This window comes from Bacillus rossius, chromosome 2, assembly GCF_032445375.1.
Source record: "Bacillus rossius redtenbacheri isolate Brsri chromosome 2, Brsri_v3, whole genome shotgun sequence".
In the NCBI taxonomy this organism is placed as follows: domain Eukaryota; kingdom Metazoa; phylum Arthropoda; class Insecta; order Phasmatodea; family Bacillidae; genus Bacillus; species Bacillus rossius.
Window position 1 is genome coordinate 30,309,510 of NC_086331.1, and position 27,346 is coordinate 30,336,855.

The 27,346-nt window shown below is 42.5% G+C and overlaps 1 protein-coding gene across 1 annotated transcript in view; it reads left to right on the forward strand.

The window, feature by feature from the left end:
- Positions 1–12,772, forward strand: part of LOC134528872 (collagen alpha-2(I) chain-like) — a 39,924-nt gene extending 27,152 nt beyond the window's left edge. The window contains exons 2-3 of the mRNA XM_063362537.1: positions 1,488–3,797; positions 12,674–12,772. Of these exons, the coding sequence (XP_063218607.1) occupies positions 1,488–3,797; positions 12,674–12,772 (2,409 nt within the window). The remainder of the gene's footprint in view (positions 1–1,487; positions 3,798–12,673) is intronic.
- The last annotated feature ends 14,574 nt before the right edge of the window (positions 12,773–27,346 follow it).

A 27,346-nucleotide genomic window follows, 5' to 3' on the forward strand; every position in this document is an offset into this window, starting at 1 on the left:
CAGAACTTTAAAATCATGCAATTTAAAATGTATATATTTAGTACTTTTTTTGGTTTCATTATACCTGCCGCTCAAACTTCACATTCCTACCCTCTGGTAATAATGCTGTAAATGTAGTACATATTTCACTATTAAGACCTACAGACCAAAGAAGACAACTTTGTTTATAATTAAAGTGATTTTTGAAATATAAGCATATTGATTTTGATAACCTGCTTCTGTTAAAAACCAATTATCTCTTGTTTATATGACTATGTAACTGGAACATGTTTTTTTATATTTTATGGTACATTAATTTCAATAGCATATTACATAGTTTAAAATGTAACAAAAATAATGAATAAAAATATATTTATCTATTTGGCAGCTAACTGCAACTGTAAATAAAAGTTTGTGCGTGAAGCAATGGCGTAACGTGATAGTCTAAGAGGGGCACGCCCGATTGTGCAGATTCGTAAAGAAGAATTAAACTATGGACTTCCACTCTTCCCCCATCACTTTGTTTAAACTTTTTTATGCGGCTATGATTTTAACTTTTTCAAATTTACAGGTAAAACTATTCAATTGATGAGTGATAAATTAAAAACCTCTTAAAATATAATATTTTTTCTTTCTCTTTTGCTGACTAATGACTACATTTCTAGGTAGAAGGATGGAATAGGGACAGCTTACAACAATCAAATAATCAAATAATTCACCGAGTAACTAAAAAGTGAAAGGTTAATACAATGAAGGACTCCGAAACATAAATCTGAGTTATATCGTAAGCTGAGTATCTCCGACCCTCTCTGAATAAATGTGATGCAATAGTGATTAACACCACTGACCATGGGCGTAGAACCCGGGGGGTGGGAGGGGGTCAGATGAATCAAGAAGCCCCTCACTGATGGGGGCCCGCTTGCACTTGCAAAATTGTGACTGTGAAACGGAGATGACTTCTGTTTGTTAACCCGACGCGCAAAACGTTAGGGCCGCTCGGGCCCCCCTGGGAATTTTTACCACCCCCCCCCCCCCCGGGGGGTATATATAGATCACGATGTGTTGAGTCTAATGCAAGAGGCAGTAGCTGGAAGTTAGGGTCATCAAGGAACGCTGGTGACGTCAGGAGTTGTCATCGAATCACAGAAGAGTGACCGAGCGGGTAAATGATTCGGATCCAGGGCCTTCGTGACCAGCGAATAGAATTGGCGAGTCGTCAAACACGTGGAAGCGGTTACTCGGTAACGCCTCCAGGATAATCTAGTGGCTAGCCTGTCAAACAGTTCGTGGGCTTCTACTACTGCGAGTCAGCAGTACGAGGGACATACTGACATACTCGCTCCCACGCCACCAAGCGGGCAGCGAGCGAGACAGTGTGCCCTAGCGACTCTGTATTCATCGATGCAGTGCGGAAGACAGCACAAAGCGGCCGGCGGATAGGTCCAGCGAGCCAGGGCACCCCACTACTCGCCGAACGAGTGTGAAAGACTGGACGAGGCGGCCGGCAGCAGTGCCAGGCGGCGAGGTCCAGCGAGCCAGGGCGCGTCACTACTCGCCGGACGAGTGTGGAAGACTGGGCGAGGCGGCCGGCAGCCGCGCCAGGCGACGAGGTCCAGCGAGGCAGGGCGCCTTACTACTCGCCGAACGAGTGTGGAAGACTGGGCGAGGCGGCCGGCAGCCGCGCCAGGCGGCGAGGACCAGCGAGGCAGGGCGCCCCACTACTCGCCGAACGAGTGTGGAAGACTGGGCGAGCCGGCCGGCAGCCGCGCCAAGCGGCGAGGTCCAGCGAGGCAGGGCACCCCACTACTCGCCGAACGAGTGTGGAAGAGGGGCGAGGCGGCCGGCAGCAGTGTCAGGCGGCGAGGTCCAGCGAGCCAGGGCGCGTCACTACTCGCCGGACGAGTGTGGAAGACTGGGCGAGGCGGCCGGCAGCCGCGCCAGGCGACGAGGTCCAGCGAGGCAGGGCGCCTTACTACTCGCCGAACGAGTGTGGAAGACTGGGCGAGGCGGCCGGCAGCCGTGCCAGGCGGCGAGGTGCAGCGAGGCAGGGCGCCTTACTACTCGCCGAACGAGTGTGGAAGACTGGGCGAGGCGGCCGGCAGCCGTGCCAGGCGACGAGGTCCAGCGAGGCAGGGCGCCTTACTACTCGCCGAACGAGTGTGGAAGACTGGGCGAGGCGGCCGGCAGCCGTGCCAGGCGGCGAGGTGCAGCGAGGCAGGGCGCCCCACTACTCGCCGGACGAGTGTGGAAGACTGGACGAGGCGGCCGGCAGCAGTGCCAGGCGGCGAGGTCCAGCGAGCCAGGGCGCGTCACTACTCGCCGGACGAGTGTGGAAGACTGGGCGAGGCGGCCGGCAGCCGCGCCAGGCGACGAGGTCCAGCGAGGCAGGGCGCCTTACCACTCGCCGAACGAGTGTGGAAGACTGGGCGAGGCGGCCGGCAGCCGCGCCAGGCGGCGAGGACCAGCGAGGCAGGGCGCCCCACTACTCGCCGAACGAGTGTGGAAGACTGGGCGAGCCGGCCGGCAGCCGCGCCAAGCGGCGAGGTCCAGCGAGGCAGGGCACCCCACTACTCGCCGAACGAGTGTGGAAGACTGGGCGAGGCGGCCGGCAGCCGCGCCAGGCGGCGATGTCCAGCGAGGCAGGGCGCCCTACTACTCGCCGAACGAGTGTGGAAGAGGGGCGAGGCGGCCGGCAGCAGTGTCAGGCGGCGAGGTCCAGCGAGCCAGGGCGCGTCACTACTCGCCGGACGAGTGTGGAAGACTGGGCGAGGCGGCCGGCAGCCGCGCCAGGCGACGAGGTCCAGCGAGGCAGGGCGCCTTACTACTCGCCGAACGAGTGTGGAAGACTGGGCGAGGCGGCCGGCAGCCGTGCCAGGCGGCGAGGTGCAGCGAGGCAGGGCGCCTTACTACTCGCCGAACGAGTGTGGAAGACTGGGCGAGGCGGCCGGCAGCCGTGCCAGGTGACGAGGTCCAGCGAGGCAGGGCGCCTTACTACTCGCCGAACGAGTGTGGAAGACTGGGCGAGGCGGCCGGCAGCCGTGCCAGGCGGCGAGGTGCAGCGAGGCAGGGCGCCCCACTACTCGCCGGACGAGTGTGGAAGACTGGGCGAGGCGGCCGGCAGCCGCGCCAGGCGACGAGGTCCAGCGAGGCAGGGCGCCTTACTACTCGCCGAACGAGTGTGGAAGACTGGGCGAGGCGGCCGGCAGCCGTGCCAGGCGGCGAGGTGCAGCGAGGCAGGGCGCCTTACTACTCGCCGAACGAGTGTGGAAGACTGGGCGAGGCGGCCGGCAGCCGCGCCAGGCGACGAGGTCCAGCGAGGCAGGGCGCCTTACTACTCGCCGAACGAGTGTGGAAGACTGGGCGAGGCGGCCGGCAGCCGTGCCAGGCGGCGAGGTGCAGCGAGGCAGGGCGCCCCACTACTCGCCGGACGAGTGTGGAAGACTGGGCGAGGCGGCCGGCAGCCGCGCCAGGCGGCGAGGTCCAGCGAGGCAGGGCGCCCCACTACTCGCCGAACGAGTGTGGAAGACTGGGCGAAGCGGCCGGCAGCCGCGCCAGGCAGCGAGGTCCAGCGAGGCAGGGCGCCCCACTACTCGCCGAACGAGTGTGGAAGACTGGGCGAGGCGGCCGGCAGCCGTGCCAGGCGGCGAGGTACAGCGAGCCAGGGCGCTCCACTACTCGCCGAACGAGTGTGGAAGACTGGGCGAGGCGGCCGGCAGCCGCGCCAGGCGGCGAGGTCCAGCGAGGCAGGGCGCCCCACTACTCGCCGAACGAGTGTGGAAGACTGGGCGAGGCGGCCGGCAGCCGTGCCAGGCGGCGAGGTACAGCGAGCCAGGGCGCTCCACTACTCGCCGAACGAGTGCTTACTTGGATGTGGAGCAGCATCCACTTGATAGACTGTAGTGTTAGCGAGACATCTTGAGGGTTTTCTGCAGCGGCTACAATTGCATTAATTTGCGTGTTGGCTAGAAGCAGTACGAGCTTTTGTTTCAATTAATGATTATATGCTTGTAGTCCTCAGCGAATCCAAGAAGCATGGACAGAGGAACACAAACTCCGAACTTTCCTTCGGCATAAACCGGAGCTTATATTCATCCTTAAGAGCCCAACCAGCCATCCTTGCAACAGACTGTTCATTTGGTGTGAGCGAAAGGTAATTTTTCATAGCAGATGTTATGCCTACATCTCTCGTCTAGACTACTTCGACGCCATTGAGTACATATTTAATGCTCTCGATTAGGTGAAGAATACCATTGCTAGATATTGACGTTGTTGTCGGATGCGTACCATCCGCTTTTGTCAGCGTGCCTCTTATACGTAGAAATGACTGTGAAGGTACAGTACAGATATCTTGGTACTGTACAGCAATGCGTACTTCTGATGGTAGTGCGTACGGTCCGAGCAGGAAAGGCTGGTACTCGTGCAATTGCGTTTTCGTAATGCAGTCATCAAAAATGACCGGATCTTCCACGTTGAGGATTTCGTCTTCCATATTTATTTGGCACTTGTCCAATACTAAGAAGATATTTTATGCTGTCAGGTGTTAATGCACCGATGTCTGGTAGATAATTGTTCTTATTCACGCCAATGCGTTTTATTTTATAACTGTTTGGTTTTACGAACTTAATGCCCATCGCTTCAAGTGCAGACGTAATGTAATTTATTCGTCTTGAAAATTCACCAATCATCCTCGCTGGTCAACGATTCTGACGACGACTTCGCGTGCGCTCTTCACGACGACTGGAAAGTAAATGATACATTGCAGCACTTCGACCAGTTTATATCCTGGCGGGACCATCGGCGAAAAATCGTGCAGCATGTTGCTTAGTCTGCCGTTGAGATACGTTCCACTTGCCAAAATACAGTTTATTCTTATGACATTCACAGGAAAAACGTTTACTGCACGTGTTAATTTTTTACGTTATTCCTGTATCATACACCTATGGTTCAAATCCGAGCATCGTACCTATGGTCCCAGGTTTTGTAAAGTCGACATTTTCACTGCATGTTAGAATGCTTTTTTGAGTGTTTGGTATTCCACGCAGTTGAAAGTATACATCCTGTGATAACATATCCCTGATGTAATTTGCAATGTCGTCAATTTCGTAAGAGCCAACAGGTAACTATATTTCATGAGCGGTCCCATCGCTTTTCAGGAAGCAGATCTTGAAATTTTCCTCGTCGATATTCGGAATGGAATTATAGGTTTGAATTTCTACGAGTCCGACATATCATTCTCCGTCTAAATCCAAAGGCGGGAAATGAACCGCCCGCAGCTCTGATGCGTGACCTGTCAAGGTAAGTGTTATCGACATGACTAATAAATTATCATCACTCCACAACATTTAAGTAACAAATTTTTTGTTAGCAAATATTTTTTTTAGTTAAAAAGCGAAGGAATAAGTGTCCGCAGTTTGTTTGATTAGGTAACTGTTCGGTTTCGTAATTGTAGAACAATGTAGTGGTCCGCCCAGGTACCGCCTAAGTTCTGGCGGAGGTAGTAAATTTCCATAACTATCGTAGTACTCGGCCATTTTTCCAGACTTTATGTACGCACCCAGTGCGTGCCACGACCCGACGATGTATTTAAATTAATTATGGCACGCTCACGTGTCTTTGGCTTGCTGGGTAAAGTGTCTCGCATAAACACGCCTCGGAAATTTGGTATTTTCAGTTTTCGAGCGTACTTGATTAAATCTATATTGGTGAGCGGACGTTTCGGCAAAGAACTTAGGATTTTTTCATTCGTTTCTTTATCATGCATCGTCCTGCTTTGTGAGGTTGCAAGTAGAGTCCTGCGTCGTTTTTTTTACCCATGGCAATGGCTTCCATGCTGGCATTGTGTCGTTGTGCTTCTTTAAACTGCTTGCGCTCATTATTTGAAGTGTTGACTGCCCGAACTATACCGCTCGTTGCACCGATGAGGCCGCCGAGAGCACCCAATGCAGGTAAAAGCAAAGGAAGAAGTCCTCCTATAATCTTCTTGTCGAGAGTCTGCAATTTTTGTTTGGCTTTTTGCACGCTTGCACCAGTTTTGCGTTTGGCCTTGCGTGAGTTAGTCTTTGACTTAATGGGGCTGGCTCGACGAGCACCCAGTCCTAAATTGTTCTTTGCCTTCATGATTTTGGAAAAGCCCCAAACCGCAATTTTCTCTCCTAGTCCCGCGTTCGGCGATTTACTTATATCTTCGGCTACTGTGCCAATATCTCGTCTGCCCGGTGCCTGGATTCCAGATCCTTGCTTAATGAATATGCAATATCGTGCTGCTTGCACTTTTCGTCAAGAGAATTAATACCCACGTCACCGCGAGCTTACCTTTTCGCTAGTTTAGTGCCGGGGCCGCAGAATCTGTAACCGGGAATGTGTAGCTCGAATGGCAGGTCGTGTATCAGCGAGTTCACGAGTCCTGCACAGTGGAGGATTCATAGGGTTGGCGCAGGGAGCGTGCCCCCCCCCCCCCCCTTTACCAGGGCAGCCCAGCACCAAGCATGGTTCTTGGCAAGGGGTGGGCGCGCACCCGGCCGCCGATGTTATACAATACACATTCATAAACTTACCTTTAATATTCGGGCGAGACGTAAATGAAACGGATAGAGCTTGGAAAAAGATCTCTGGCTGCATCCAAGCAACCAAGGTGACGTTACAAGGGATTGTGTGGAAGAGGTAGACCTGCGGCACCCCCCCCCCCCCCCCCTTGAGATTTTTCTGTATCCGCCACTGGTCCTGCACTGATGTGTTTTTGTTCTTACCTCTTCGAGTCATAGCGCACAACTGACCAGAAGTATAAATGTGTTTGATTTTATACAATTACTTTAGTACAATGCAGGTCGTCAAGCAAGACGTGTGTTTGCCCGTACGCATTACGCAAGACGATGTATTTAGTGCGCGTGAATCACGACATGGCTTACTGTTGCCTTCCGCCGTACGTTGCATAATGGCGGGTCCGTCAAACTGTGGCAAGACGTGTGTTTTACTGAGTTTACTGGAGGAGCCAAACGGTCTTCGGTTCGAGAACGTTTACTTGTATTCCAAGTCGTTGCAACAGCCAAAGTACCAGCGCCTAGCAACTGTTCTACGCTCGGTGGATGGTCTGGAGTATTTTCCGTTTAGCGATAATACCGATGTTGTACCTCCAAGCGAAGCAAAAGCCAATTCCGTGTTTGTTTTCTACGATGTAATGTGCGAGAACCAAGGCATAATACAAGAGTACTTCTCCATGGGCAGACACGCCAAGGTATACTGCGTTTACCTGTGTCAGACGTACAGTCGTATTCCAAAACATCTCCTACGAGACAACGCGAAAGTCATAGTGCTTTTTCACATGGATGAACTTAATTTACGTCACGCTTATGACGATCACGTAACACCGACATGTCATTCCAGGAATTCAAAGACATGTGCTCCTTGTGTTGGAAAAAAGAACACTGATTCCTAGTTATAGTCAAAGACTGGCCTCTATATAAGTGTAGGTACATACAAGGTTTCGATCAGTTTATCATCAAACATGAGTCATAGCATTTCGAAATTTGGTCGTAGCAGTCGAGACTAACGTACTGCTCGCAAGTCTCATGACGACATTATCCCCAAATACATTTCGCTACTGGCTCAAAAAGTAGAAAGTGTCAAAAACGAATTACTAGAGTATCTCGTTGCCATCGACCAGCGCGTGGAAGCCTCGGATTCTCGAATTCGCGACATGATCGAAGTAACGAAGGCACAAAGACGTGACGATTTGAGGACTTTTCAAAGTAGTCTGAAAGCATCACTAACTCACTTGTCAACAAATTCAGATTTTGCCAAACACAAGAAAGAAGTTTCTGCGAACGAATAATAAGTATAAAAGGATGTCTTGCAATATTTTTTCAGCCAGTACAATGTCGGACCTGGCCAGTGAACTTCATCGAGCTATACAGTCTGTTCTTGAAAAATATCTACTTGCTAGACGAACCAGACTTGCACTTGAGATGGAAAATGAGGAGATATTTAAACCAATCACAAGTCGCCTCGACGAACTTAAAAATAAAGAAGAACCAGCCATCAATGTGAAGACAGAAGTTGAAGATTAAATGCCAACTGTAAAGAAGAGAAAGTATGAACCAGATCGAAAAGAGGACTTAACGAGTACAGAGTCCATGCACAAAAAAAAATACCGAAAAAGGGACACCAAGTTAATGAAATGGTCCGACCATACCTGATATCGTTTACGAGCCGGAATAATGACACGACCTATGGCGTTTACAGAAACTATAATAAGTGGTTCCTTGGTGTTAAAGAAATAGACTTTCTACCAGGAAATATCGCGCGCGTAGAAGAGTTCAAAACGCGCGGGACTCCAGGTCTGTACGAATTGCTGTTTCGCAGGGAGCCTAAAGGATATTCTCACAAAGATTTACAAGAGCACCAAAAACTGCTAGAGCTAACCAATGCACATTTTCCCGATAACTATCCAGATAGTGGCGTATATAAAGACGAAGATCAGGAACAAATCTACATTCTCGCTGATCTTTTCAGTGAACTAACAATACATGGTGAAGGTTTAAAAAAGCTAGAAAGTGGTCAGAAATTTTACTTTGTATATTGGGACGACCCCAATGAATTTGTCGATCGTCTTAGAATTCTACATGCTTCGCTTATTGTAGGAAACTATTCGCACCTCAACGAAATAGTCTCCATATTTGTGTGCCGTTTCTAGGTATGGCACTCGTGATTTTATGAGTAGGTAATTAATTTATTCACATTTTTTTTTTTTAATCTTTCATGTTAAATAAATTTTAATTTTTTTATGCAAAGATTGTATTTGATATTTATTTATCTTTACATATTTCATTATCTTAATGTTAAAGTTTTGTGTAGCTATTTAATTAATAATGTCTTAAATGTGTTTGTTTCTATTATAATCAAATGTGTAAGGGAAACACTACTACAATACTGGTTCTATGAATATTTTGTTTTGTTTGTATAATTCTACTTATTGTAAACTCTATGATTTCTGTCGTGCCAAACGAAAAAGACTTACCTTGCCCTTTTCAATTTCTTTTCGGCCATTTGGCATGTAATTTTTTGGTGCGGATGTAAAAACCACCACAAAATGTAACAACTTATCTGTTACCGCCGTTTTGAGTGAGTAAATGTTTCGTCTGTGGGAAAAGTGTATCCCATGATAATTATTTTTTATGTTTGGAGGTTAATATTCTTGTGGTTTCATTCCATAGCGGTTCGAGTCATGGGCCTCATCCTGGCTTTAGTGTTCCAGGAATCTAAATTCATTTTTGGGAATTGACCTCTTCATAACAAAGGCCAGAAATTTCATTATTATTATTTTAGGGTTATGTAACAGTTTTAAACTTCTACATGATCATCATGCAAGTTTCTACTATTGAACTTGAATCAACGAAATAATATTGATTTCTACACTTTGGAACATTTCCGGCAATTAATTTTCATTATGAAGAAATAATTATAAGAAGACTTCAATAATTTAATATTTGTTTGATGAATTAATTTTTTTAATAATATTTGTTGATTAACTTAACCTGTTTTTACTTAAATCTAATATAAATACTTGGTACGTACCTAGTTGTTCACGAGCTCGTTACTTAATATATAATACTCAATAATATTTTGTTAATATGTTAATTGTTTGGTCGATGTTTGTTTTACATTGTTGTTTTTACAAAGGCCTATAATTACAACCAGCACCAATCTGATATTTGTGTTATTTGTTTCCCAGTGGTTTATTTCAATATGTCTTATTAATTCCTTTTAACATATTATCTTTGGTTATAAAGGGCAATATGTTCTCATTTCTCTATATTAATTTATACTAATCCTTTGGTTAATACATAATAACTTAGTACAGCAAATGTAAACGATCCGACATATCTGAAACTTTCATGTGTTATAGTGTCCTTGGGTAACTTCCAATGCCACACATTGAGGTTATGTGGGATGCTATAACAGATGGAGGCCTTTCAGTCAAAATATATGTCACACTTGAAAAACTGAGGGAAGCCGGCTACATACAATGAGTCGAACCGGAATCGCTCGCGAACTTCATGCTCCTGCTAGACGAAAATACCTTTGTCGCAAAGTCATAGTTCGCGGAATTTATGATTTATTCCAGGCGGACCTTGTTGAGATGATCCCATATTCCCGATTGAATAAAGATTTCAAGTAAATGTTGACAGTCATCGTGTTTATAGCAAGTTCGCTTGGGCTAGACCTGTAAAATCAAAGACTGCAACTGAAGTAGCCAAGGCCATGGACAATATTTTGCGTGATGGTCGTGTACTGTCGCACTTGCAAACGGACCTCGGGAAAGAATTTTTCAATGCAACCTTCAAGGCTTTGATGAAGAAGTATGGCATCAAACACTATTCTACATTTAGTAATGTTAAAGCCTCCGTTGTCGAAAGGTTTAACAGATCTTTGTGTTCCAAGATGTAGCGACGGTTCACGGCTAACGTAAATTACAAGTGGCTTGACATCTTGCCGTAACTAATAAGCCAGTACAATTCTACAGTGCATTCAACAACGAAAATGAAGCCAAGGGACGTAAAGGACAATCGCCTACTTCGAACAGTGTTTTCCAACACGAAGAAGAAAGATCCACGAAAGCTAAAAGCTAACGTCGGTGACATTGTGTGAATCTCCAAGCAAAAAGGTATCTTCGAGAAAGGTTTCACTGTGAACTGGAGACCCGAAATTTCCGTGTGACACATGTTCGTGAATCAGAGCCTAGGACCTACTACCTCGAAGATTTGGACCATAAACCTATTCGTGGCGGCTTCTATGCCAAAGAGATTCAGCCTACGTTGTATCCCGATACGTACTTGGTTGTAGCAGATGCAGAAATCGAGAAATGCTCAAGACTTTAGTAATTTACCTGTGTTTTTTTTGTACTTGTAGTAGTGTAGAATTTATGTAATAAATTTTTTGTTTTTAAAAGAACTTATGGTATTTTATTTTCTCAAACCTGTCACTTTTGTGGTATTCTTTTAATTAAAAATGTTTTGTATCACCCAGGGATCGAACCAAGTATCCATTTAATATGTAAATTAATGAGTGATTTTTTCGGTGTATTATGGAATTTTCCCCGAATTTCTAGTTCAATAAATATAAATTTCAAAGATGGCGGACATAACAGCATACTGGAGGCTGGTAGTAGAGGATTTTAAGCCTCTTTTTGGATTTCGAACATTATTTATTGAAGTTATTATTTTTACATAAAATAATTTTTTTTTGCATCGTCCAGGGATCCAACAAAGGACAAGAATCGATGTAATCAATCAGTATATTAATAAGTTATTTTTCTTAATGAATTTTTAACTTTTTTTTCATTAAAATCGGATAATAAATAAATATTTTCAAGATGGCAGTCCTAACGTAAATTGAAACGGTGATGTCATATGCCATGATGACATAATCCATGATGACGTCACAGGCTTATCGGAGGCTGTAGACATGTATGCTTAAGCCTCTATATGTACATTGTGTTCTTTCTAAGGCAAAATGACTTTTGAGGTTTTTAGAAATCCTAATTTTTTTAATTTTTGAGGAAGAAAATGGGAATTTTTCCCTCAAAATGATGAATTTTTAATTTTTCAAATTTTTTGAGAATTTTTTGCGGAATTTTTTTCCAAAAAAAAATGGAAATTTTGGCGAATTTTGAGGATTTTTGGGTAAATTTGGGCAGATTTAGACAAATTTTGAACATCAATGGTCAAGGTCAAAGGTCAAGGTCACGGTCATCCAAGATGGCCACCGTGACGTCAGAGATGGACGTGACGTCAGAGCTTGGTCGGCACCACTCACCACACCCTGAACCCTGTCCCATCAGCAGCCCCTTTTGTATACTACTGGTCATTTTATTATAATTCATAAATGCGACCTAAATAAAATGGTTACTTTAAGGGTTTTGGGGTTCTTGATGTCAGGATTTATAGGTCAAGGACAAATGTCAATGTCAAAGTCAAAAGTCAAGGTCAAGGACGATAGACAATATGAAAGTTAATGTCAAGGTTATCCAAGGTGACCACTGTTACAGAATCCAATATGGCGGCCGTAACAAAAAGTGCAACGTGACATCATCATTTAATATGGCCGCCGTGACGTTAGGGCGGTCGGTATTTAACCAGGAACCAGGCGTAGGAGGCCCCAATATATACTACTATCTTATAAGAGTGATAGGATCTTATAAGTGTGATACGATCTTGTTACATGGATATAATCGCATTAACAGGATACATACTTTAATGCGCGCATTTAACGAAAATTTATACGAACAGTAGGGTGCGATTCTCTCAGTAGGATACGATTACTACTATACTGTAGACTCTATTTCTCCAGTTGTATTTTGCTTCAACTGTCTTCGGCTCCACCAGCTCCAGCGACATTTGATTACAAGACTACAAAGCTATCTGGCTACGAAGGTACAAGTCTACGAATTTACAAGGCCACGAGGGTACGGGAAAATGAGGCTTCGTTTATTCAAGGATCCAACTGTCTTTGGCTCCACAGCTACAACAACATATAGCTACATGGCTTCGAGGCTACATGGCTTCGAGGCTACATGGCTACGAGGTTACTTGGCTACGAGGTTACAAGGCTGCGAGTCTACAAGGCTCCAACTGGCTCCAATTCCTCCGTTCAGCAGTGAGAGTTAATTTATCTCATGCAAATAATTTGTTGCAATTAGCTCCAGAGCGACCAAAGAATATCCACGATATACTACATGGACGTCATCATGGGCGACGATGAACTCGACGTAGACACCGACGAAGGTGAGCACGACTGATCCATGTGGTTCTGGGACCTCTGTCCAGATCCTCGTCCGTCCCAGACAAACAAGTGTACATTGTTCAACATCGGCGAGGAAAACTACTTCTTCATCCGGGCCGGATGGCAGTGCGTATAGTTTCAAGTACGGTTTTACGCCACCACGTCCGACGTGTTCGCTACCTCAGTCACATACCTAGAGATGTGCCGAGATGGTACGCATTTCTGACTTAAACGGGACCCGAAATTTCCCTACAGGACAGTGAAACAAGTGTCAGTCTTTGACTGCGAGGACCCTAAACGTGTTGTAAAACTGTGTTACCCATCAAGAGCGAGTTTCCCCTGCTCGCTTCAGGTACTCATAATTTCCCGAAATAAAACCAAACGCTACAGCGATCACTGCAGCGCAAAGAAACATCGTCGTTATATTTACAGTGACTTACCGCAGTGGTCAAAGTTTGACACGCCCTGCTTCAGCCCCCTGGCTGCGTGAAGCAGACTTGTCCACAGCAAATCATGTTAATAAACAGCATGGACTAGAGTAATCAAAAGAGTATAATATACTCTTTATATAATATACTCTTATATTATTAATGTTTATATAAGAGCGTGTTCAAACAATTTACCTCAAAAAACAAGTGAAATTTTATAATTTTTATGTCTTGCCCACAGTATGGACTAAAGTAACCAAAATACTATATATTACCTGTATTAATGTTTATATAAATGTATGATCAAAAACTTACATCAAAAAACAAGCAAAACTGTAATAATTTTTATGTCTTGTCTGTGACTAACTTGTACTGGGCGGGGCTGCGAAATGTAACAAATAAAATAAATCCTAATGCACCTATGATGTATGTTGTTGTTAAACCCTACTATTCCACTAAATGAAAGTTTAAAATTTTTTATAATTTAATGTTCTAGTTGAAAGATTTTATTCATAAATATTTTAATTTACTTATAAAAAATCTCTCAATCTACTTGAAAAAAATATTTTAATTTACATGTGTAAAAATTTTAGTAAAAAATCTTTCATTTAATTTTAAAAAAATCTTTTAAAAAACTTTATTTTCTATTAAATTTTATACAAAACTTTCAATTTTATAATATAAGTACTATATATTGGCCGGTCTGGGGTCTGGCTTCTGGCTGAGGATTGAAGATTGTCGACGCCATATTCGATTGTGATGTCACGGCGACCATCTTGGATTACTTTAGACCTTGACCTTGACTTCAAAATGTGCCAAAATTTGCCAAAACTTCGCCAAAATTCAGCAAAATTTCCAGTTTTTGGGAAAAATTCTCAAAAATCTCAAATATTTGAAAAATAAAAAAAAATACTCTATTCCGAGGGAAAAATTCCCGTTTAAGGGAAAAATTCCAGTTTTATTCCTCAAAAATTCAAAAATTCGGAATTCAAAAACCTCAAAATAGTTTTGCCTTAGGAAGAAACAAAATACCGCAAATGGGCTTAAAGTCCGCTCTTAGAAGCTTCCAATAAGACTCTGACGGCCATCTTGGATTACATAGACCTTGACCTTGACTGTTAAATTATAATTATTTAATTTAATATTTAATTACGAAAAAATTCAACAAATAAAAAAATTGCTTATTTCAAATGATTGCTTAGTTAATCGATTTCGGTAGTCGGTTCGATTCCCGGCTGGATTAAACATATAATTTATTTATTAATTTAAAAAATATAATAATTACAAATTTTAAAAAGTAATAAAAATTACTTAAATCACACCCGCCATCATGAATTATAATGTAACCATTGCAACTATCGTTACGATCGCCATTTTGAAAATCCAGATTTTTTATGCCGGAAATTCGGAAATATTTAAAATTCATAAAAAATCTAATTTTTTATATTTTAATAAAAATTCCGCCATCTTGAATTAAGACATCAACGTTTAACATTGCATTACGGTCAACAACATGGATTCTAGAAACGTTGTACTCTTCGTTACGCTTGCCATCTTGGTAGTGTATGACGTCAACATTGCACATTAAGTTTAGGCCGCCATCTTTGATACTAGAACGTAATTTTCCTTACGGATGCCATTATGAAAATCCTTTTTTATGATAGAAAATCTGTAAAAAAATTTAAATTAATAAAATATGTTTTAATAAAAAAATATACCATCTTCTTGGATTATGAGGTAACGGCCGCTATTTTGAAAATCTGTAATTATAGTCAGAAATGTTTTGAAAAAAAAAAAATTAAAAATTTATAGAAGAAATTAATTTATCAAATTTTAATACAATTTTAATTCAAAACGTACTTAAGTCATTTAGTCTTCAGTTCAAACCTGTGAGGGCAAAATAACAAAAAAATTACAACAGATACTTCCTCTACGGAAGCCGCCATCAGACTGACCTCCCACCAATTATGCCTTGGTATATATATCGCCAGCTAGTGTGTCGTCGTCCACCATCTTGTTTTCGTATGCTGGAGGCTGACATATTGTTTTCGTTTGCTAGAGGCTGCCATCTTGTTTTCGTCATTTGGAGGCATCCATCCTGTTTTCGTCTGCTGGATGCGCCATCTTGTTTTCATCTGCTAGAGTGCGTTGCCCACATATAGTTTTCGTTGCTGGAGAGTGATGTTGCCATATTAGTTTAATTTTCACGCCATAGAGTGCAGTAATTATTTATTGCCAGAGCGCCCGATATTTTGATATTTGATGGCCATCTTGGAAATCTCTAATTATTTACCTAGAAATTCAGGAAAAATTCCTAAATTCATCATAAAATCACTTATTAAAAAAATGATTGATTCAATTGATATCCATCCTTGGTTCGATTCTTGACCAGTGATAAAGAGTAACTAAATCTTAAAATCAAATTAAATAATTTTTACTATAACACTACGTGGGGTTTATTAATCATTCTCTATATGAAAAAATACTATACATGATACCTGTCCAGCGAATTAAATATGTTGTCTCATTGCCTAACACGGAAGTCTATTTTTTTCGATGCATTAAATACATTCCAATAAGTTCATGCACAATGCTATACATATAGGTCAAATGTCCGTGCATTTCATAAGTCAGTTTCCGATTCTCGCTTTGTGATTGTCTATCTAGAGCAGACCACTCGCATGGTGGTTTACAAATGTATTCGTAAGTTTTGGTTTCGTTACCACCGACGACAGATGTCAGTGCAAGTTGTTTGTACCCATTTTGGGGTGTGGGGCACTGGACGTTGCACAGAAACAATGTCATTGTCGGTACTCACGGTGACACGCATGCAAAGCTGCTTTACGATGTCGGGATGCTGAGACTGCGAGGCTGGGTTCTGCGTGGCTGGCTTATCTGCGAGGCCGGGGAGCCGGCGTCTAGATGTTCGTGGAGGTAGAGCACTCAGCAGCTGCAAGCTTCTCGCCGCTTCCTGCACCACGACCTCGTGTGTGGTGTGTCTGGCACAGAAGACATGCCTCTGTCGCACTCGGTAGGACACTGGCAAGGATTTGAAACCGTATCTTATTTCCTGCGGCGCGTAAACGAGAAGGAACTATTTCGGCAAAAAGGCCAATGTACGCTGCTAACGTACGCGCAACAAGCAATCGTTACTTCCTCGGTAAACGACTGGCGCTGTAAACTAAATGGCTCCGGGGCAATGATTCTGTATTTATAGCATGAACGGAAGGGGAAGGGATGAGTGCTATCCAATAAGACATGGGGAGACAAAACAGGAAAGCCAATGAGATTAAAGCTGAAGGCAATTAATAAAGTTGGAACCCAATCGTGAATTAGAATAGAGGGGGTGGTAGCCAATGAGATTAAAGTTGGAGGGCGATTAAAAAAGTGGGGAGCCAATCAGCTTAGGAGGGGTGACAGCCAATAGTATAGCAATTATTAAGAGGCTAGGGGGTTTCGGCCAATCAGGAGTAAGCATAGGAAGGGTGGCAGCCAATAACATTGTAATTAGTAATAGGCTGGGAGTGTCGACCAGTCAGAAGTAAGCATAGGAGGGGTAGAGCCAATGAGAAACGAATAATTTCTGAGAAAAACGTAATTCCTGGGAAAAGAGAGGTGGAGTAATTTCCGAAAAAAGGAGGAGGGGGATGTTCAGTTAATATATTCTAGGGTAAAACGTATTGGGGGTCAGTATACTATCCGCTGCCACAGGGAAAGGGATGGCATTGCTGGGTTCGAACCGAAGACTCTAATATTTATGCAAGTGCATTTTTTATTAAAATCGGATAATAGTTACGATTTTTAAAGAAGGGATCAATTTTCAAAATGGCAGAAATTTTTTGTATTCAAATTTTATTAATTTGATTTTTTACTAACTTTAAAATTTTTCTCATTAAATCTGTTAATTATTACGGATTTTCAAGATGGCGGACATAATGAAAGGTGAAAAGTTTCCAATATGGCGGAATATTCTAGAAACAAAGATAGCTTATGCAAAATTGCGGATTTAAGATGGTCGCTGGGGTCAAGGTCAAGGTCAAAGGTCAAAGTCATCCCAAATGGCCTCCGTAATGACATAATTCAAATTGGTGACCGACACTACTGACACCACACCCTGAACCCGTTGGCAGGACCGGGTATGATATACTAATATGCTCCAATTGCTATAGCTGCTCCACTGCTCCAAAGCTCCATTCAGCAGCGAGAGTTAATTTATCTCATAAAAGAAACTTGACGCAAGTAGTTCCTATTACTGTCAGATTTCGCCACATATTGTGTTGAGGTAAATATTATTTATTTTATATGTGGGATGCGGGATGCTCACTCATTATCGCAAGAGAAAAGTGGCTTCACTAGACATCAAGGAAAAGGAAGTTCGTCTTGCATGATAGGTTTTCTCAGCTGTTTCAAAACATAGTAATTCACTCAATAATGTACCTTGTATTCGATGTGTTTTACAGGCAATCGCTCTTTCATGTGGGATGCGTGATGCTCACTCACGATCGCCAGAAAAGGATGGCTTCTTTAGACATCACGGACAAGCAGGTTCGTCCAGCATGATAGTGTTTCTGAGTTGCTTTAAGACATAGTAATCGACTCAGTAATGAATATTTTTTAATCTAAATTCCACCTGATTATGAGTTCTGATTTTGGTAACAGGAAAAATAAAATTAAACGAAACGCTGAATACAATTTAATATCTCACTCGAAAAAAAAAATACATGCAGGGATTAGGTACTTTATAACCAGGCACTATCAAAATCGGTTGCTGCAAATCCGCTTGTGAGCTTGTGCGCATACGAGTATCTAAACAATTCCCAGGAGTCGAAATGTCTATAGGTAATTCCAAAGTAGTCACACGAACTTCACCTATACAATTTTTTGCATGTTGTCTCAAACTCTCAGAACGAGTAAACCAAATATTGTACTTATCGCAGCGAAACACACAAGAACGAATCCTTAATTCATTCACTCCTCTCTTGTTTTCGCGCATCTTGGGAAACTTTGAACGACATACGCAGTAGCTACAAGGATGTCAAGTCGATGAAGACAAACATTTAAGGGTTGAACCAGATGCTGATGTAACTACAGTCTTGCAAATTTCCGTTGTACCCTTAAGCGGGTCATTGCATCGCTGTTGCAGCGAAACCTTTACTTTCTGACAGACAGCAGGATATTTGCAAGTCTTCAAGTGTCTTTTAGATTTATCATTTCTTGTAAATTGCTTGCGATACTTTTTACCGCTAAACATTTGCGAGAAAGATTATTAACACATTCTATCTTCAAGTGTCCACGAGCATTACAGTTTTTCGAGAATATCTTGTCATATTAACGATACCGAATCTGGGAAAACGCCGATGGACCTTCAGTGGACATCATTGATGCAAGTGTTAATGCAACAATTGTAGTCTCCATCGATGGCGAAACGTCATTCATCGAGTTTTAGTCTGAAGCTAGCACTTCAGCCATTAAAGACTTTTCTTCTGGTGGAACCACGCCAATTTAAGTCTCCTCTAGTGTTGTTATTGACGATGACACATCATTCCAAGAGGATCTGCGTCGTCACTAACGAGATCTCCGATGTCATTGGTAAAACTTACATCAAGTTCTTCGTTGTTGGCATCGACGATGCCAACGGGATTTACATCGCTATAGGTGTCGCTTCAATCGAGGTCTCCTCTACTGATTGTAAACTGTCCATCAATCTCGACATAAATGAAATGGGCCATGTGGGTGAAGCCACGGGGCTCACAAGATGATTATATGTGGATCTCACTATTGCTGGTATTGGTTCTCAGCTGCATGAAAGCTTGGTCACTGTGCCTGCGAGATGTGTCCTAATAACAGTAATGCGTGTTGTCTCGAGGATTTGTCTGCTTTCTAAAAATTAAGTGTTCGTTTTATTGGCACTGATTCTTTGGGTGTTAAGGCTTTGTGGGCTGTATATGCCCTTGGTAATTTATATCGGGTCTTTTCTACTCTCTTGTACATTTTATGTTAGGGTTGGGTTTTGGCTTGTGCTATATCGATGCCCTAGTATTGTGGGTGTTGTATTGTACCTATGTTGTAATGAGGTTCGCAACATGCATGTAGGATGCAGGAAGTCTTGAGGTCCAGTTATAATGTATAGCTTGAATAGATTTATGTATGTTTATAATTTAAAGGAAATTTCATACTCATGAGTCTATATGATTAGTTTCTATTTCATTATATATTCTTATTGGGCCAGAATATGTCAGTTTGTGGCTTCTCATGGGAGATTTGGTGGCTTTGGTTATAACTTATGTGGATTTGCAATACTTATCGTTCATCCATTCTTGAGCAGATGGATCAGTAACTGTGAAGTCATTGGTTTATAAACTAATTTTGAGGTTTCGAGTAAGGGCCTTGCGATATGTTATTTTAGTATAAAAAACTATTCTTTATTTAGGTAATCCCTTTCAGGCTCACTAATTGTTATGCCTATTTGTATTGTGCTCGCTGCTTTGTTAATTTATGTGTCATTTGTAATCATGAGTGTTGAAAGCTTGTAGAATCGGTGATTAGTATTAAAATGTTACCAAACTATTCTATTGAATAAACCTATATAAATGTTCCCTTTACATTTAATAACTTACAACAACATTCTTGAGTTGAACCTACTTACAGACTAAACACTTAATTTGAAGGGGTTTATTTAGGTTGAGCCGAAACCCGCTCGTTGAGTTTTCCTTTTGTTAAATTTACCCCTACCAGGTTCAGAGTTGTGTGTCGCTTCCAGTCGTGAATACATATGCGCCCCCCCCCCCCCCCCCCCAACAATTCCCCAGGAAATTTGACGCGGACGGCCCAGCACAAAGCGTGTTTCACAGCAAGAGAAGGGCATGCCCACGCCGCCCATGTTATACAATGCATATTAGAACAAGTTCATACATTTACCCAGAACGTCTACATGATTATAGACAAAAAATTAATATTTTGATCGAAATGACTTTATGACTTGTTCGTACATCCATAGGTCAAGGTGTATTTTAGCACCCCCCCCCTTTTTTTTTGAGTTTTTTCTGTATCCACCTCTAGTCGCTTCGCTGCCCATGCATGCAACGTTGGATATACTTGGAACAATGGATTTATTTGCGAATATCGGGAGTGCTGCTGCTACTTGTCGGTGAAGTGCACCAAGCAATTTGGTGTGGCTGCAAGAGCACCTGTTAAGATTGGTTGTGCCAGTAAATTGGAAATGTGCCAGGTATTTAGCATTACCGATTCAGAAACTTTGATGGTATCAGTTCAACATGAAATTAAGTAAAGTCTCTCTTTTTTTACTGTCAAATGAAGGTTCATAAACCCCTCTTTTAGACAATAACATGCGGGCACATAAGCCCCTCTTTCAAATAGTTACTTGCCGATGGATGAGCCCCTCTTTTAGACAATTACATTCACATTCATAATACCCTCTTTTAGACAACATGCAGGTGCATAAGCCTGTATTTTAGATAATTACATGCATACTTAAAAAAAACTTTTTTTAGAAATTACATGCAGGTAATTAGTACCACTTTCAGACAAATTAAGGTTGATAAACCCCTCTTTTAGACAACTACACCCTGGTTCAAAAGACCCTCTTTAAGACAATTACTTGCAGGTTCATAAACTCCTCTTTTAGTCATTTACTTACCGGTGGATAAGCTCTGTCATTGGAAAATTACATGCATGCTAATAAGTCCCTCCTTAAGAAACTGCATGACCGTTGATAAGCCCATTTTTTTTAGGAAATTATGAGCATGTTAATAAGCCCTTTGGTTAGAAAATTAAATAAATGTTAATAAGCAACTTTTTACACAAATACAGGTTCTAAAACCCCTTTTTTATACAAAAACATTCAGGTTCATAAGCCCCTCTTTTATAAAATTACATTCATGTTATTAAAACTCTCTTTAAAAAAACTTTATGCCCCTCTATTAGAAAATATATTACCGGTATATAAGTCATTTTTAGACAATTGCAGCTTCATAAAACCCTCTTTTAGACAATTACGAGTAGATTCACAAGCCTTTTTTTTGTGACAATTACATGCAGAAATTTTAGAAATATGATCATCATTGATATTATCATCATCTATATTATCCATCGATAACATCATGTTCATTGATATTATCATTATTATTTTCATCATCACCATTATCATCGATATCGTATTCGATATTATCATTTATATAATCAACATCTTTATTATCATTTATAAAATCATCATCGCTATTATCATTTATATAATCAACATCAATATCATAATTATTATACCATCGATATCGACAACATATTCATCGACATCATAATCTTAATCGATATCAACATCGATGAAATCGATGACAATTTTGATTATATAAGTATTGATGATATAGATGATGATAATAATATTATTAGTAGTATAGGATAGCCGGAGCTGGGACATGGCGCTGGCGCGTGGTGCCGGTGCCGGTGTCCGCCATGTTTGAATGTGACGTCACGGCGGCCATCTTGGATGAGTGTAACGGGACACCGCGTAACGGGACAAGTTTGACCTTGACATTTGACCCTCAAAATTTTCCAAAATGGGCCAAAATTGCCCAAAATTCCTCAAAAATCGACAAAATTTCCATTTATGTGGAAAAAAAATTCCGCCAAAAAATCGCAAAAAATTCCACAATCCAAAAATTAGGATTTAAAAAATCCTCAAAAGTCGTTTTGCCCTAGAAAGAACCCAAATTCCTAAAAGAGGCTTAAGCATCCTTGTCTACAGCCTCCGATAAGCCTCTGACGTCATCTAGGATTATGACCGCCACCTTGGATGGTTGTGACCTTGACCTTTGACCTTGACCCCGGCGGCCATTTCGGATCCGCCATCTTGGATTTGCCATTTTGGATGACGTAATTGTGTGTTCTCGAAAATTCCGGCATTGTGTTTTCCGCCATTTTGAATGATGACGTCACCGTTGCAATTTCCGTTACGGCCGCCATCTTTAACTTTTTTATTTATTATCCGAATTTAACGAATTTTTTTTTAAATTTATAAAAAAATTAAATAATAAAATGTTAATAAATTATTTATAAAAAACATATATTTACGACACGGAGTTCGGAGTCCTCGGTTCGAACCCGACGAGGGCAAAAAAAATAAAAATGGCGACCGATCCTTCCCTCACAGTGGACGCAGGCAGACTGACTCCCACCACTTTTTTTCAAAGCATATATATCGTCACCTAGTATGACGTCATGTCCACCATCTTGTCTTCGATGCTGGAAGCCATCATCATTGTATCGTCGACTAGAGTGCGCTGACGCCATGTTAGTTGAATTCTTACCCGCTAGAGTGCAGTAATCATTTATTATTGCTGTGACACCCGCCATCTTGAAATTTGGCCGCCATCTTGGAAATCCGTAATTATTTAGCTAGAAATTCGGGAAAAGTTCCAAAATTCATTAAATAAATCACTCATTAACTTACATATTGATTCGACGGATTTCCGTCTTTGGTTCGATACCCGATCGATGCAATAATGTTAAATTTTATGTAAAAAAAATAATTGCCATAAACCATGTTCAAAATTCATTAAATAAATTGACAATAAATATACTGATTGAATAGATCGAATAAGGTCCTTGGTTCGATCCCTGACCGATACCAAAAAACAACTTTAATTTTAAAAAAGTATCACTAAAGTGTAAGGTTTGAGAAAATAAAAACTCCACAAGTTCTTTTAAAAAAACTTTTATTACATACATACTACACTACTACAAGTACAAAAAAATACACAGACAAATTACTAAAGCCTTGTGGATTTCTCGACGTCTGCATCTGCCACCCACGAATTGAAGCGAGGTGGAAAGCCCCACCACTTGACGTAGGACAGTCCATTTCTTCGTTTTATAATCTTCTCCACCAAGTACGTATCGGGATACAACGTAGGCTGAATCTCTTCGGCATAGAAGCCGCCATGGATAGGTTTGTGGTCAAAATCTTCGAGGTAGTAGGTCCTAGGCTCTGATTCACGAACATGTGTCACACGGAAAAGTTCGGGACTCCAGTTTGCAGTGAAACCTTTCTCGAAGATACCTTTCTGCTTGGAGATTCGCACAATGTCACCGACGTTAGCTTTACGCTTTCGTGGATCTTTCTTCTTCGTGTTGGGAAAAACTGTTTGAAGCAGGCGATTATCCTTTACGTCCTTTGGCTTCATTTTCGTGGTAGAATGTACAGTGGAATTATACTCGCTTATTAGTTTCGGCAAGATGTCAAGCCACTTGTAATTTCCGTTAGCCGTAAACTGCCGCCACATCTTGGAACGCAAAGTTCTGTTAAACCTTTCGACAACGGAGGCTTTGACGTTACTAAATGTAGAGTAGTGTTTGATGCCATACTTCTTCATCAAAGCCTTGAAGGTCGCATTGTAGAATTCTTTCCCGAGGTCCGTTTGCAGGTGCGACGGTACACGTCCATCATGCAAAATATTGTTCATGGCCTTGGCTACGTCAGTTGCAGTCTTTGATTTGACAGGTCTAGCCCAAGCGAACTTGCTATAAACATCGATGACTGTCAACATGTACTTGAAACCTTTATTCAATCGGGAATATGGTATCATCTCAACAAGGTCCGCCTGGAATAAATCATCAATTCCACGAACTATGACTTTGCGACGAAGGTATTTCCGTCTAGCAGGAGCATGAAGTTCGCGAGCGATTCCGGTTCGACTCATTGTATGTAGCCGGCTTCCTTCAGTTCTTCAAGTATGGAGACTATTACGTTGATGTGCGAATAGTTTCCTACACTAAGCGATGCATGTAGAATTCTAAGGCGATCAACTAATTCATTAGGGTCGTCCCAATATACATAGTCAAATGTCTGACCACTTTCTAGCTTTTTTAAACCTTCGCCATGTATTGTTAGTTCACTGAAGAGATTAGCGAGAATGTCGATTTTTTCATGATCTACGTCTTTATATACACCACTATCTGGATCGTTATCGCGAAAATGTGCATTGGTTAGCTCTAGCAGTTTTTTGTACTCTTGTAAGTCGTTGTGAGAATATCCTTTAGGCTCCCTGCGAAACAGCAATTCGTACAGACCCGGAGTCCCGCGCGTTTTGAACTCTGCTACGCGCACGATATTTCCTGGTAGAAAGTCTATTTCTTTAGCACCGAGGAACCATTTTTTATTTTTTCTGTACACTCCGTAAGTCGTGTCATTATTCCGGCTCGTAAACGATATCAGGTATGGTCGGACCATTGCATTAACTTGATGTCCCTTTTTCGGTATTTTTTTCTTGTGCATGGACTCTGTACTTGTTAAGTCCTCTTCTTCTCGATCTGGTTCATACTTTCTCTTCTTTACAGTCGGCATTTCATCTTCAACTTCTGTCTTCACAATGAAGGCTGGTTCTTCCTTGTTTTTAAGTTCGTCGAGGCGACTAGTGATTGGTTTAAATATCTCCTCATTTTCCATCTCACGTGCAAGTCTGGTTCGTCTAGCAAGTAAATATTTTTCGCGAACAGACTGTATAGCTCGATGAAGGTCACTGGCCAGGTCCGACATTGTACTGGCTGAAAACTTATTGCAAGACCTCCTTTTATACTTTTCTATTCGTTCGCAGAAACTTCTTTCTTGTGTTTGGCCAAATCTGAATTTGTTGACGATTGAGATAGTGATGCTTTCAGACTACTTTGAAAAGTTCTCAGATCGTCACGTCTTTGTGCATTCGAAACTTCGATCATGTCGCGAATGCGAGAATCCGAAGCTTCCACGCGCTGGTCTATGGCTACGAGGTACTCAAGTAATTCCTTTTTCACCCTGTCTATTTTTTGAGCCAGTAGCGAAATGTATTTGCGGATAACGTCTTCATGAGACTTGAGAGCAGTACGTAAGTCTCGACTGCTACGACCGAATTTCGAAATGCTATGACTCATGTTTGGCGATAAACTGATCGAAACCTCGTCTGTACCTGCCCTTATATAGAGGCCAGTCTTTGACTATAACTAGGAATCCGTGTTCTTCTTTCCAACACAAGGAGCACATGTCTTTGAATTCCTGAAACGACATGTCGGTGTTTACGTGATCGTCATAAGCGTGGCGTAAATTAAGTTCGTCCATGCGAAACAAAACTATGACATTTGCGTTGTCTCGTAGGAGATGTTTTGGAATACGACTGTACGTCTGACACAGGTAAACGCAGTCTACCTTGGCGTGTCTGCCCATGGAGAAGTACTCTTGTATTATGCCTTGGTTCTCGCACATTACATCGTAGAAAACAAACACGGAATTGGCTTTTGCTTCGCTTGGAGGTACAACATCGGTATTATCGCTAAACGGAAAATACTCCAGACCATCCACCGAGCGTAGAACAGTTGCTAGGCGCTGGTACTTTGGCTGTTGCAACGACTTGGAATACAAGTAGACGTTCTCGAACCGAAGACCATTTGGTTCCTCCAGTAAACTCAGTAAAACACACGTTTTACCGCAGTTGGACGGACCCGCCATTATGCAACGTACGGCAGAAGGTAACAGTAAGCCATGTCGTGATTCGCGCGCACTAAATACATCGTCTTGCGTAATGCGCACGGGCAAACACACGTCTTGCTTGACGACCTGCATTGTACTAAAGTAATTGTATAAAATCAAACACATTTATACTTTCTGGTCAGTTGTGCGTAATGACTCGAAGAGGTAAGAACAAAAAACACATCGGCGCGGGACTCGTAAACTCGCTGATAAACGACCTACCATTCGAGCTACACATTCCCGGCTACAGATTTTGCGGTCCCGGGACTAAACTAGCGAAAAGGTTAGCTCGAGGTGACGTGGGCATTAATTCTCTCGACGAAAAGTGCAAGCAGCACGATATCGCATATTCATTAAGCAAGGATCTGGAATCTAGGCACAGAGCAGATCAGATATTGGCACAGGAAGCCGAAGATATAAGCAAATCGCCGGACGCGGGACTAGGAGAGAAAATCGCAGCGTGGGGCGTATCAAAAATCATGAAGGCAAAGACGAAATTAGGACTGGGTGCTCGACGAACCAGCTCCATCAAGTCAAAGACTAACTCACGCAAGACCAAGAAGCGCAAGACTGACGCAGGCGTGCAAAAAGCCAAGCAAAAATTACAGACTCTCGACAAGAAGATTATAGGAGGATTTCTTCCTTTGCTTTTGCCTGCATTGGGTGCTCTCGGCGGCCTCATCGGTGCAACGAGCGGTATAGTGCGGGCAGTCAACACTTCGAAGAATGAGCGCAAGCAGTTAAAAGAAGCACAGCGACACAATGCCAACATGGAAGCCATTGCCATCGGTAAAAAAAACGGCGCAGGACTCTACTTGCAACCTCACAAGACAGGACGAGGCATGAGGAAGAAACGAATGAAAAAATCCTAAGTTCTTTGCCGAAACGTCCGCTCACCAACGTAGATTTAATAAAGTACGCACGCAAACTGAAAATACCAAATTTCCGCGGCGTGTTTATGCGAGACACTTTGCCCAGTAAGCCAAAGACACGTGAGTGCGCCATAATTAATTTAGACACGTCAGCGGGTCGAGGCACGCACTGGGTGGCCTATGTAAAGACTGGAAACATGGCCGAGTACTACGACAGTTTCGGTAATTTGAGGCCTCCGCCAGAACTGCGACAGTACCTGGGCCGGTCCACTACGTTGTTTTACAATTACGAAACGGAACAGAAGCCTAATCAAACAAACTGCGGACACTTGTGTCTTCGCTTTTTAACAAACAAAAATTAGCTGACAAATAAAAATTGCTACTTAAAGGTTGTGCAGTGATGTTAATTTATTAGTCATGTCGATAACACTTACCCTGACAGGTCACGCATCTGAGCTGCGGGCGGTTCATTTCCCGCCTCTGGATTTAGACGGAGAATGGAGCATCGGGCTCGTAGATTTTCAAACGTATAATGCCATACCTAATATCGACGTAGAAAATTGCAAGATCTGCTTCCTGAAAAGTGATGGGACCGCTCATGAAATACGGCTACCTGTTGGCTCTTACGAATTGACGACATTGCAAATTACATCAGGGATATGTTACCACAGGATGTAGACTTTCAACTGCGTGGAAATCCAAACACTCAAAAAAGCATTCTAACATGCAGTGAAAATGTCGACTTTACGAAACCTGGCACCATAGGTACGATGCTCGGA